At 43.3% G+C, this 13,599-nt stretch overlaps 1 protein-coding gene across 1 annotated transcript in view; it reads right to left on the bottom strand.

Annotated features, from left to right (window-relative positions):
• The window catches only part of LOC132828624 (zinc finger protein 721-like), a 47,826-nt gene that overhangs the window by 13,537 nt on the left and 20,690 nt on the right, over nt 1-13,599 (bottom strand). The window contains exon 3 of the mRNA XM_060845674.1: nt 11,939-12,859. Within this exon, the coding sequence (XP_060701657.1) occupies nt 11,939-12,859 (921 nt within the window). The remainder of the gene's footprint in view (nt 1-11,938; nt 12,860-13,599) is intronic.

The raw sequence follows: 13,599 nt of genomic DNA, 5'->3' as shown, positions 1-13,599 counted from the left end.
AGTATTTGGGTGTCTAAGGCTGGGCCAAACATTTACTGCCCATCCCTAATTGCCCCAGTGTCGACAGCTTCTTAAACGGCTGCAGTCTATGGGGTGCTGGGACACCGACAGAGCTTGTCACGGAGAATGTTCAAGGATTTGACCTAACAACACCGAAGGAATAGCAATGGGTTTTCAAGATAGAATGGCACTTGACTTCGAGAGAACTTATAGGAGGTAGTGTTCCCAGGTACCTGTAGCCCTTGTCCTTCTTGGTGGTGGTTGCTGTGGGTTTCTAAGCTGCTGGTGATGGTGACTTGAGCTACAAAACTTTGTGAGTTCCTATTTCTTACAGAAGTAGCTCTCGCACATAAGGACAACCAAAAATATCCCCTCTCTTTCTCCCACACCCACACATACATTCTTTCCTCACACATATGAATGAGCTGCTAGAGGATGTGGTGGAGGCTGGTACAATTGCAACATTTCAGAGGCATTTGGATGGGTATATGAATAGGAAGGGTTTGGAGGGATATGGGCCAGGCGCTGGCAGGTGGGACTAGATTGGGTTGGGATATCTGATCGGTACGGACGGGTTGGACCGAAGGGTCTGTTTCCATGCTGTACATCCCTATGACATATGCCCCCCTTTCTCACACATACAATACCTATAGAAACCCACGTGGACATTTTCTGTCCTACAAAGGTGGTCAACATCAACAAAACTAACTAATACTGAAGATACAGTGTTGATCCTTATAAGTTCAAGAAATTCAATAAATATTAATGTCCAGAGAGTAGAATAATTTTGAGCATCCATATCTGCCCTTTATCATTAAATCTATACCAAACAACATCTAAAGCGATAGCATAATCTTAACATCAAATGGTCCATTGTGCCCAGGTTAAATTTAAAACTTGGAAGATAATTTCAAACAGGATCAAATCTCTGGATAATCACAACCTTTTCTTGGAATTACACAATGTGCTATTCCCCCTTGTCAATGGTCCAGTTGATATAGTGAATTCTAAGGAAGGTGACAAGAAGAAATAGTACAAGGCTGTTTTGACTGCAGTGCATTACTTCCCTAAATTATTTCATTGCTATTCCAATGTCCTAGGACTTTGAGTGCCCTATACCGACTGATGTTGCAGACATTGTTAACTTCATAACTTACATCGCTTGTCAGTTATTCAGTTGCTGTATCATTGTGTTTTCATTAATTTCTTTGACAGATCTATCACCGATGCGTCTGCTGCTGTCTTGAATAAACTGGTTTCCAACATGAAGACTCTGCTGTTATTGAACAGTCTGTGTGACATAAACGCAGCAGGACTGGGGGACATCATAATACCCCATTATTTCTCAATAATTGCAGCAGGACTGGGGGAGTGCTGCCAAGTGGGACTAGATTGGGTTGGGATATCTGGTCGGCATGGACGGGTTGGACCAAAGGGTCTGTTTCCGTGCTGTACATCTCTAGGACTCTATGACATCATAATACCCCATTATTTCTCAATAATTGCCCCAACCCCCCATAGAGACAGGAAACAGGAAGAAACATGAGGCCATTCTTGAGGCTGGCCCTCCAGTTAAACATTGAAGGTCTGCTGTTCAATAACAGCATTCTTCATGTGTAGCTGGCAGGGGCTGTAGTCATAATCTTCTCACCCTTTTTATATAGGAGCCAAAACATCTGCAGGTTTTAAGCCTGACAGCCCTGATAAAAATTGCAGCAATTAGAATCATAGAGTCATATAGCATAGAAACAGACCCAACTCATTGCACTGACCAGACATCCCAATCTGACCTAGTCCCATTTGCGAGAATTTGGCCCATATCCCTCTAAATCCGTCCTAATCATATTTCCATCCAGATGCCTTTTAAATGTCGTAATTGTATCAGCCTCCACCACTTACTCTGGCAGCGTCAGCATCACATCAGTGCTGGGACAGGATGAGCCCTCAAATCTGTAAGAAGCAAACTCAATAAAATTATACCAGACCGCTAAAGCTGGAAACAAGAGAATTTATTTTACGATCTTGCAAGAAAGGACCCCAATTGCAGAAAGCAATTGAAATGATGATTATTCAAACTACTACACAGTTATACTTTTGAGCTGCGTGAGGTCACCTCTCCAGACTCCTAATTACCCAAATTCTCTTACTGTACCAGACCACTGCCCAGCTGCGCTCCACCTTTATTACTTCCCCCTTCCCCAGGTTGGCAACGTTCCTCTCTGTACGTGCTGACACACACATTATTTTGACGACAGTACATCCAGATCTGGCTTAACATTTTGTATCAATTCTGTTGGTACATTCCATCCTTGAACATTTCAATAACTTGTCTCATTTTGTACAGACCGAGCATTTCGGTTATCTCAGCTTTTTGCTGAAAACATAATTTTTAGAAAGAACTTCTTTGCTATAATAATTACACACCCAACGTTAGTATTTAATTAACCACAATTATACACTGAAAAGTGGAGATACTCTTCCCTAAATACCTGCAGAGTCAATAGTTCTCTTGCTGTACCCCTTTTCTGTATGCTTTTTCTATATCTGCAAAAACAACACGTTTCCCCATCTCTAACGTGTTCAATAACAGCATTCTTCATATGGAACTGGAAGGGGCTGTAGTCACAATCTTCTCACCCTCTTTATATAGGAGCCAAAACATCTGCAGATTTTAAGTGTGACAGCCCTGTTAAAAATTGCAACAATTAGAATCATAGAGTCATACAGCATAGAAACAGACCCAACTTATTGCACTGACCAGACATCCCAATCTGACCTAGTCCCATTTGGCCCATATCCCTCTAAATCCGTCCTATTCATATTTCCATCCAGATGCCTTTTAAATGTCGTAATTGTATCAGCCTCCACCACTTACTCAGGCAGCGTCAGCACCCCATCAGCGCTGGGAAAAATTTAAGCAAATAATCCAAGACAAAATTAGCCAAACTTGAAACAGTATAGGTTATTATTTCCAGCTTCTGCTTAATACCAAAAGCTGCTCTGGATTCCAAGACGGAATGAAAGGCTATTTGGGGAGGTATGGGATGTCAGAAGTTGTTCATGAGAGTAACAAAAGTAATCTAGAATTAACAAGGAGAAAAGATCTTAAAATGGGGCAGTTGGCAACTGGGACATTAGTTAACCTCCTCTTAACTTGGGAAACCCAAGGACTTGACAGACTGTGTTTGAAACAAAGTTGACTTAGTTAAGAGACACAGGATGGGAAATTACAACCCAGTCACAGGGATTATTAAAGAAAAAACAGAACTGCTGGAAATCTGAAACAAAAACAGAAGTAGCTGGGAGAAACTCAGCAGGTCTGGTAGTATCTATGGAGAGAAAGAGCAGAGTCAACATTTCAGGTCCAGTGACCCTCCTTCAGAACATTCTGAAGTAAGTCCACTGGACCTGAAATGGTGACTCTGCTTTCTCATCACAGATGTTATCAGACCTGCTGAGTTTCTCCAGCTACTTCCGTTTGTTACGGACATTATTCACATCAGTAGGAATAAACCTCAAAAGTCGGAATGAACGAGGTTCAGTTTTGGATGTTACTAACAGTGGCAGTAACAGCAGCATTCAGTACAATTATGGAAACATGGGATACATACACATTATTTCCTCTAGTTAAAAGAGTTTAGAAATAGGTGACAGAATGTCAAGGCTAGAGCTAAATCCTGAAGGAGTGTATTTAGACAGGATACAAGACACAGAAACAGGGCTTTTGACACAAACATTATAGACTACTGTTGGTGTTAGTATTCCAAACCAACCTCCTTTCATTTTTTCCCCCAAATCCAACTCTATCATCATAACCCTCTATTCCCTGCACCCAAATAATGGCAGGTTACCACTGATGCTGGAAGTCTGAAACAAACGCAGGATGCTGGAGAAACTCAGAAGGTCTGGTAGCATTTGTGGAGAGAGAAACAGAGATAATGTTTTGAGTCAATGATGACTATTCTTCGAAACTCCCTTCACCAGCTTTGTTTGTCTGGGACTCCCTAAATATATCAATATTTTCTCATCTAATCACTCCCCATGATAATGAGTTCAACTTTCTCACCACTCTCTGGTAAAGACATTTCTTCTGAATTCGGCATGTCTATCTACCAGGAGGGCTTTGAGCTATGCCCTTCCCTCCAAGTACAAGTCTCCTTGTAGCTACTATATCAACACAATGGCCTATTCGTCTCAGAGGGCAAACAGGTGAGTGCTTGTCTGTAACTGGTGGTGACAAGTCTCCTCTAAAAGGTTAGCTGGTATGATCTGGAGTTTAGGCAGAGAGAACAGGCCTGCCCTGCATGTATCAGCCATAAAGCTGCTGGCACGGTGGCTAGGTGGTTAGCACTGCTGCCTCACAGCACCAGGGTCCCAAGTTCAATTCCAGCCTCAGGCGACTGTCTGTGTGGAGTTTGCACGTTCTCCCTGTGTCTGTGTGGGTTTCCTCCGGGTGCTCTGGCTTCTTCTCACCATCACAAAGATGTGCAGGTCAGGTAGATTGGCCATGCTATTTTGCCTGTGGTGTTAGGTGCATTAGTCAGAGGGAAATGGGTCTGGGTGGGTTACTGTTCGGAGGGCTGGTGTGGACTTGTTGGGCCTGTTTCCACACTGTAGGGAATCTAATCTTTATGGGAGGATGGAAGCTATTTCTTCACATTCATTAAATTTTTGAAGATTTTTTAACCAAGAGATGTGTCATTTCTTACCAAAACCTCATCTTGAAAAGAACATAAGAACAGGGGTCGGCTATTCAGGCTCTCAATCCTGTTCTGCTATTCAATGAGATCCACTCCGTACACCTTGGTTTGGCCTTATTTCTGAATACCTTTGCTTAAAAAAAAATTTAGATTTTAAATTAACAACCGTTCCTACAACCACTGCCACTGAGAGTTCCGAACATCTACCACCTTTTGTGTCCAGATATACTCCCTAATGTCACTCCACAACAGTCTGGCCCTAGTTCTCAGACTACGTCCCCATCAGATCATAAGACATAGGAGCAGAAATTAGGCCATGAAGCCCATCAAGTCAGCTCTGCCATTCGATCATGGCTGATCAGTTTCTCAACCCCATTCTCCCACTTTCTCCCTGGAACCCTTGATCACCTTGACAATTAAGAACTCACCTATCTCCGTCTTAAATATACTCAATGATCTGGCTTCCATAGCCTTCTGTGGTAGTGAATTAGAGGTTTCTAGATTCCCCAGAGGAAACAGTTTATCTATATGTACTCTGTCTTTTCCTGTTACCATCAATGAAGAATTCAATCAGATCACCCCGAACCTTCTGAAGTCTAGAGAAAACAGGCCTAATTTATGTAATCTCTCCTCATAATGTAATTTCTGCAATCCAGACATCATTCTTGTAAACCTACACTGTACTCCTTCCAAGGCCAATATATTCTAAGGTGGAGTGCCCAACTCCGCTCACAGTATTCCAAGTGGATTCTAGAACATTCTTATTGACTTCTCACAACTGACTTCTGGCTATCCCGACTATTTCTAGACCAGGAGTCTGTTTTATGTCATTTCTTGGTTACAAACCAATGAAAACACACGAAAGCTTCTAAAATGCTCAGAAACAGCAACGCAAACCCCTGAGCAGGCACCATGAAGAACTGCTAAATCATTTCAAGTCACACATGAAAATATATCAATGTAGATTCACCCCTTCCAATTTCAGTTCAACTCACGCTACTCTAAATTATTGGTTGGTCACAAATACACTTGGTTCAAATAGAAGTTCACACAAGGACTTTAAATATTCTCCCTATTCAGCTGCATCCACCTGGTGAGTATTTCCCAAACTCAAGAGTCTGTAACAAAACCAGAAATTGCTGGAAAATCTTAGCAGGTCTGGCAGACTCTGTGGAGAGAAATCAGAGTTAACATTTCGGGTCCAATGACCCTTCTTCAGGACGGATGGTATCGCAGAAAAAGTTGGGTTTTTTTTTGCAGAGGATATGATGAGAGGAGGGTTTGGGAGTGGAGCTAGAACCCAAAGGGAGAGAAGAATGGTTGGACAGACAAAAGAGCAGATAATGGTCAGCGTTCGAGAATGAATGGCCATTAATGGGTACTGTATAATAGCAGACCATGTGATAACAAGGCCCGAAGGGGTAAGAACATGGAAGAAGTTGCCTCAAGCTCTCAAATTGTTGAATTTGATATCCAGTCCGGAAGGCTGTGGGGTCCCCAAGTGGAAAATGAGGTGCTGTTCCTCCAGCTTGCGCTGAGCTTCGCTGGAGCGCTGCAGCAAGCCTGAGAGCGAGATGTTGACCAGGGAACAAGGTAGTCTGCTGAAAAGGCAGGCAAGTGGAAGTTCAGTCTCTTTTGTGGACAGGGCCTAGGTGCTCTGTGAAGTGTTCACCCAGTCCATGCCTCATTTCCTTAATGTAGAGGACAGCACGTTGTGAGCAGCGAATGCAGAAGACTAGACTGAGTCTATACCTTTTTTATTTTAATGGAACTCCCTCTGATAGAATTCCGCAGACTGGTATCGTCCTAATGCTAGTTTTCTCTGTGAAGTAGGTGACCTTGGCAAAAACTGGGTTCTCAATCTACTGTCCACATTAGTCAGTGCTGATTTGTTTTCAAGCAGCTGAGCATGTCTGGGTGCCTTGCTAAGACAGAAAGAGAGATAGAAAAGGAAGTTTTGAAGAGTCATGAGGGGCAAGGATACGGTGAATAGCTAAGGTCTTTGCTCTGGTGTGAAGAAGTCCGGAATGGGAGGGCATAGGTTTAAGGTGAGAGGAGAAAGTTTTAAAAGGGACCTAAGAGGCAACTTTTTCACATAGAGGGTGGTGGACATATGGAATGAGCTGCCAAAAGAAGTGGTGGAGGCTGATCTAATAACAACATTTAAAAGTAATTTTGATGGGTATGTGAATAGGAAGGATTTAGAGGGATATGGGCCAAATGTTGGCAAATGGGACTAGGTTAATTTAGGATATCTGGTCAGCATGGATGAGTTGGACCAAATCTGTCCAAGCTGTACAGCTCTACAACTCTGTAAGAGGACATAAGGAGCTTACAAAGAGATCTAGGCAGGTTGCCTGAATGGGCGAAGTATTTTTCAAATGGAGTACAATATGGGAACATGTGAAATTGTTCATGTTGGAAGAAAGAATAATAAAGAAGCTTACTATCTAAATTGGTGAGAGGTTGCAGAGGTCTGAGAAGTGGAGAGGTCTGGATTTCCCAATGCGTTAATCACAGAAGATTAGAATGAAGGTAGAACAGGTTACAAGGAAAGCTAATAGAATGTTGTTGTATGTTGAGAATTGAATGCAAGAGTAGGGAGGTTATGTTTCAGTATACAAGGCACTGGTAAGACTGCATCTGGAGTACTGTCCACAGTACTAGTTACCAAAGATAATGCATCGAAAGTAGTTCGGTGGAAGTTACTAGACAAAGCCTGCAATGAGTAGATTGCCTTATTTGGAAAGGCCAGACAGTTTAGGCCGGTATTCTGTGGAGTTTAAAAAAGTCAGAGGTGACTTAATTGATGCATATTAGATCCACAGGAGACTTAACCAAGTGAAGGTCGCATCTAGAAAATGGGTTACCATTTAAAAATAAGGCGTCACCCATTTAAAACAAAAATGAGTAAACATTTTTGTCTCTCAGAGAATTACAAGTTGTTGGAATTTTGTTCCTCTAAAAACTTGGAATTCTCTAAGAGACAAAAATGTTTCCGCACCTTGGTTTCAAATGGGTGACACCTTATTTTTAAATGATAACCCATTTTCCAGATTCGACCTTCACCTGGTTAAGTCTCCTGTGGATCTAATATGCATCAGTTAAGTCACCTCTGACTTTTTTAAACTCCACAGAATACCGGCCTAAACTGTCTGGCCTTTCCAAATAAGGCAATCTACTCATTCCAGGCTTTGTCTAGGATCTTCCACCGAACTACGTTCGATGCATTCCTCATGAAACCGTTGCCCTTTGTTTGTAATTCCACAGAAAAAGAAGCACAAAGCCTGTTCCCCTTTTCCTGAACAAGCAGACCTCAGTACACGTTTATCATGGAATCACATCTAATTGCTTGTAGAAGTTGGAATGTCATGTTGCAGCTGCACGACGTTGGTGAGGCCACTTCTACAACGTGGCAAACAATACTGATTGTCCTTCTGTACAAAGTATGTTGTTAAACTTGAGAGGGTGCAGAATAAATTGCCAGGACTGGAGGGTTTCAGTTATAAGGTGCGGCTGAATATGCTGAGGCTTTTTCCTCCTGTGGAGACTGAGGGATGTCCTTATAAAGGTTTATAAAATCATGACGGACATGGGTAGGATGAAGTGTTAAGATGTTTCCTCCCTGAAAGGCATAGGTTTAAGATAAGAGGGGAATGATTTAAAGGGGTCATAAGGGGTAACTTCTTCACATAGGGAGTGGTGCATGTACAGAACAAATTGCCAGAGGGAGTAGGGCAGTTCAATTACATCACTTAAAGGGCGTCTAGGAGGATATGAACGGGGAGGTTTGGAGGGATATGGGCCAAATGCTGGCAAATGCAACTAGGTCAAATTCGGATGTCTGGTTGGCGTGGACGAGGGTTCTGTTGCTGTACTGTATGACTCTATAACACCACACCCACGTGTACATAAGTCATGCTCTATTTACCATCTGATTCAAGCCACTCTTGGACTTTTGGGTGGTCTTATCAAAACATCAAGGAAATATCTGTCTGAAGAGCTTTGCTAATCTCCCCATGTCAGGATCTGATGGTGGACAGGTGATTAAATTCAGCTTCTTAAAAAGTTTAGAGGTGAAGATACAGACATATTCAGGTGAATCTCAGCTACACTCTCCTGAATTTGGACAGAATGTACACAGATACTGGATTGATAAATTCCTGTGAATACACCAATTACTGGTGCAATTCCCTTTAGCTTTTGTTTTCAAATGGGGCATCCCTTTAGTTACCATCCTCAAGGTTGCCGGAGGAAATTTACTGGACAATTTAGTATTTGTACCAAATAGTACTCAATGGATGGTCAGAAACGTGGAAGCGGAGAGGAACACCGGGATATTGGGAGCTTGTCCACAAATCCCCGAGGGTCGTAGGGTAGGTTTACAGGGTAGTTCAGGCAGCATACAATATGCTCATCTTTATCACTCACAACATATATCACGAGAGCATTGAGGTCAAGTTGGAACTGTACAGGATTTTGGCAAAGACACAGCTGGAGTACCGTGTGCAGTTCTGGTCCCCGTGGGCGGCACGGTGGCACAGTGGTTAGCACTGCTGCCTCACAGTGCCTGAGACCCAGGTTCAATTCCCGACTCAGGCGACTGATTGTGTGGAGTTTGCACGTTCTTCCCGTGTCTGCGTGGGTTTCCTCCAGGTGCTCCGGTTTCCTCCCACAGTCTAAAGATGTGCGGGCCAGGTGAATTGGCCATGCTAAATTGCCCGTAGTGTTAGGTAAGGGGTAAATGTATGGGTATGGGTGGGTTGCGCTTCGGTGAGTCAGTGTGGACTTGTTGGGCCTAAGGGCCTGTTTCCACACTGTAAGTAATCTAATACTAAACATGGTTGTTTGGATGCGATTACACTGGAGAGCAGTCAGTGCAGAGGAAGTTTACCAGGATGTTGCCTAACACGGAGAAATTTTAGCTGCACAGGGTAAGGTTGCTTTTGTCAGAGCTGAGGCAGGAAGCCTGACTATGATGTATAAGACTATGGGATGGGGTGGACAGCAGTTGAAGGGTCAATAATGTGTTTTAAGGTGTCAGAAAGATGTAGAGAGGGATTTGTGAAAAACACTTTTTCCATGCAGAGGGTGGTGGAATGCACTGCCTGGTGCAACTCAAGGACAGTTGAGCTGGGTCACCTCACAGTTTTTAAAAAGTACTTGGATGAGCACTTGAAGTGTCATAACATTCAAAGGTTGTGGCCTAGTGCAGGAAAGTGGGACAAGTACAGATTTAGCATGGTTATGGCAGTACAGAATCGATGGTCAAAGGGCCTCTTCTGGTCCATACGAATCTAGCCTTTGTCGATCACAGACATACATGCAATCACTTTGGAGAAAATACCCATCTCTGCTGTTCCGAAGCGCTTTGTCTTGAAAGATAACGAAACTAAACCTTTAGGAGTCTGTCATTCAAACTGTCGCTTCACTCTCATCGGAAACCATCTTTGCAAAAGGACAGGCAACCATTGAGAAACATGCATAACTGTATCAATTTGCATAACTTTCCTTTCAGCTCAAAGATGTTGCAAATACCTTTTTGAGAAACTTTGTCTCTCCAATCCTTTTGGTACTTTTCTTCAGCTTTTCTCCAAAGTTACCCTTTTGTTCTTTCCTCAAGTGCCTTTCTAAAAGGGCTATAATAAGAATGAAGGGAAATATAACTAAAAAAGATGACTTTCCCATGTTTAACACAAACTGCAACCTTCTTACACCAAAACTTGCAAAAGGAGGTGGCGCTAACTCCAGTCTGTGAACTTCAAGTTGAAAGCCATCTTTTGGGAATCAAACTCCTCAGGGCCTTTTGCAACTATAAAAGTAAGTTGTACTTCATCCAAAAATGTCTGCTTTCACTCATTGATTCTTACATTTCATTTGTTTCTGCACAGAAGCCAGGCAGTGTGCAAGCTTAAGTGCCAATTGGGCACTTCTCTTGGATCTGGTACATGGAGATGACTGGGTCCGCTGTCGAGTTGGGAGCACAGAAACTGCACTCTGCTCCTCGATATACTCAGTCTGCTTTTGTATATTTTGTAACAGCCTTTTGTTGTATCCTATGGAACAGGTCCTGTGTACCAGCACAGGAGGATGAGATCGTGAATGTGCAACAACAGGTGGGACGTCCTGTGCTTGAAGTTTCAAATGCCATCCTCGCCACGGAGAACCGTTCTGTTTGCTCAGCAAATCAATGGCCTTTCTCCAGCTCAAGCAGCGAAGGTTTCTCATCCAAATGAACCATGACTGAAAGCTGCAAAGGCTTTGACAGCGTTTGAGAGATGGCCATCTCACAGGAGTACAGTTTACACTCATGGTCAAACCTGCAAGATGTCTGTATCCTTCTGTGATTTCATCAAGATCTGTCAATTTCAGGGGACAATTTTGGTGATAATTGAAGTATCCTCTTGATCCCAAAAGATATATCACATAATTTCCACTGTCACATACAGTTTTGATTTGTTGACACAGAACAAAGAATCCAGTGATTCTTTGCACAGAACCCCCCCGTTTCTTCCACAATCATCCTGGTTACTTTCAAATGGGTGCAGTAGAATAGCTGCTGAGCATTAGGTCAGCTTTGCCTTTTGCTTCAGTGACAAATTTCATCTGAGTAGCTCTCAAACCAGTCTTTGATGGACATCCCACATTTACCAAATGTTGCTGCTGCATCAGAAGTGATTGAACTCCACAACTTCCTAACTATCGAGTTTGACTGATGAAACCTTGATTGGCCTAGCTGGGAAATCGTTTACTATCTTACATGCCTCAATAATTTAGTTTCACAAGGAGTTGGGATTGTGAAGAATATGCCAGTCAGTCAGATTTGGCAGCAAGGACTAATCAGCACTTTGTCACCGGAGATATTGGTCCATGGAACCTTTCAGTCACTGGATCACAAACTTTGCACCAAGGATCAATTTAGGATTGAAGTGAAAGTTCATGGTTTTATTATAAACTAGTTCCTGGTGAGACTTCTTGTATCAAGAGGGAAGATCACAGGTAGTCCTTTCAAAAGGAGACACTGAAATTTGGTGACACATCCAGAATTCTAGTCAGTTATGGGGATTGTTAATATTAACAGAAACAAAACCATCAGAATTTCAATCGCAGATGTGATTACAGCAGGAATAACAGCAGAGTCCAAAACCTGTAGTCACTTGTGGACTCGCTGGTGTCTTAGCAGATATCGTGACTGAGTGAATTCCTTCCCACACACGGGGCAAGTGAACGGCTTCTCTCAAGTGTGAACTCTTTGGTGTGTTAGCAGATGGGCGGACTGAGCGAATCCTTTACCACACTCTGGGCAGATGAACGGCTTCTCCCCGGTGTGTACGCGCTGGTGTGCCAGCAGGTGAGATAACTGAGTGAATCTCTTCCCACACAGGAAGCAGGTGAATGGCCTCTCCCCAGTGTGAGTGCGCTGATGTGCCGTGAGGCCAGAAGAGTGCCTGAACCTCTTTCCACAGGAAGTGCAAACAAACATCTTCTCGTCAGTGTGAACCCGCTGGTGTGACCAAAGGCCAGACGAATGGGTGAATCCCTTCCCACACACAGAGCAGGTGTACGGTTTCTCCCCAGTGTGAACCCGCTGGTGCGCAGCAAGGTCAGAAGACTGCCTGAACCTCTTTGCACAATAGCTGCAGCTGAATGGCTTTTCCTCGGTGTGAATTCTCTGATGCAACATGAGGCTGGCTGACTGAGTGAATCCCTTCCCACACTCGGGACAGGTGAACGGCCTCTCCCCAGTGTGAATGCGCTGGTGTGCAGTGAGGTTCGAGGACTGTCCAAAACTCTTTCCACAATAAGTGCAACTGAAAGGCTTCGCGTCCGAATGATTTCGCTGGTGTCTCAGCAAATTGGTTGACTTAGTGAATCCCTTCCCACATATGGAACAAATGAATGGCTTCTCCCCAGTGTGACTGCGACAATGAATTTCCAGCAGGCAAGGAAAATTGAATGCCTTACCACAATCTGCACATTTCCACGGTTTCTCCATGATGCCTGCTCCAACGTGACTGCGTCGATGGTATTCTAACTGAGAGGGGTAATTAAATCCCTTCCCACAATCCCCACACTTATATGGTTTCTCCATGATGTGGGTGCCCTTGGCTGGACGATCAGTTGAAGCCTTGTATACGCACAGAACATGCATGCAGATTCTCCACAATGAGAACAGTGCAAGGCTTCCTCAGGCTGTACATCTAGTTACAGTGCTACCATCATTACAGCAATGGAATATCCTCACTCGTGTGTGCGACTCAGTGCTTTTCCAGTCACAACGATGTTTGAAATGTTCTCAACAAACATTTCTCATTCTATATTCAGGTCCTGAAGAATCGAGTTATTGTCAGATGTTGTTATGAGGTTTGTTATAGGTCTCCTGTCGGTAAATTTACTGAATCAAAGAGTGGATACATTACAGAACGAGTCCATTGAATCCATTTTTTAAAAAAAATTCATTCACAGGATGTGAGCTTCACTAACTTGGGCTGTATTTATTGCCCATCCCTAATTACCCAGAGGGCAGTTAAGAGTCGACTACATTCCTGGAGTCTGGGATCACATGTCGGCCAGAATGGATAAAGATTGCCAATATCCTTTATAAACGACGTCAGCGAACCAGAATCCTGCAGGACGGAAATTATCCCTTTTGGGAAAAGCAGAACACACAATAACCCTTCGTGGCCAATGCAAAGTAGAAATTCCGAACAGATCATTCCAGTTTGCATGGATCGTCTTTTTTTTTCCCCCTCTCTCCCTCAACAAAAAGGGGGAGGTAAATCCACACCCCTAACACTCACTTTTACGACTGGCTGATGTCCAAACCCATTGCACAATTTCTGCACTCACAGCTTTCTCCCACGCTTGCTGTGTTCAGTTCTTGAGCTCCTACTTGCAG

Source organism: Hemiscyllium ocellatum, chromosome 27, assembly GCF_020745735.1.
Source record: "Hemiscyllium ocellatum isolate sHemOce1 chromosome 27, sHemOce1.pat.X.cur, whole genome shotgun sequence".
In the NCBI taxonomy this organism is placed as follows: Eukaryota; Metazoa; Chordata; class Chondrichthyes; order Orectolobiformes; family Hemiscylliidae; genus Hemiscyllium; species Hemiscyllium ocellatum.
The sequence above is the reverse complement of the archived record's forward strand: the minus strand, read 5'-3'. Positions and strand labels throughout refer to the sequence as shown.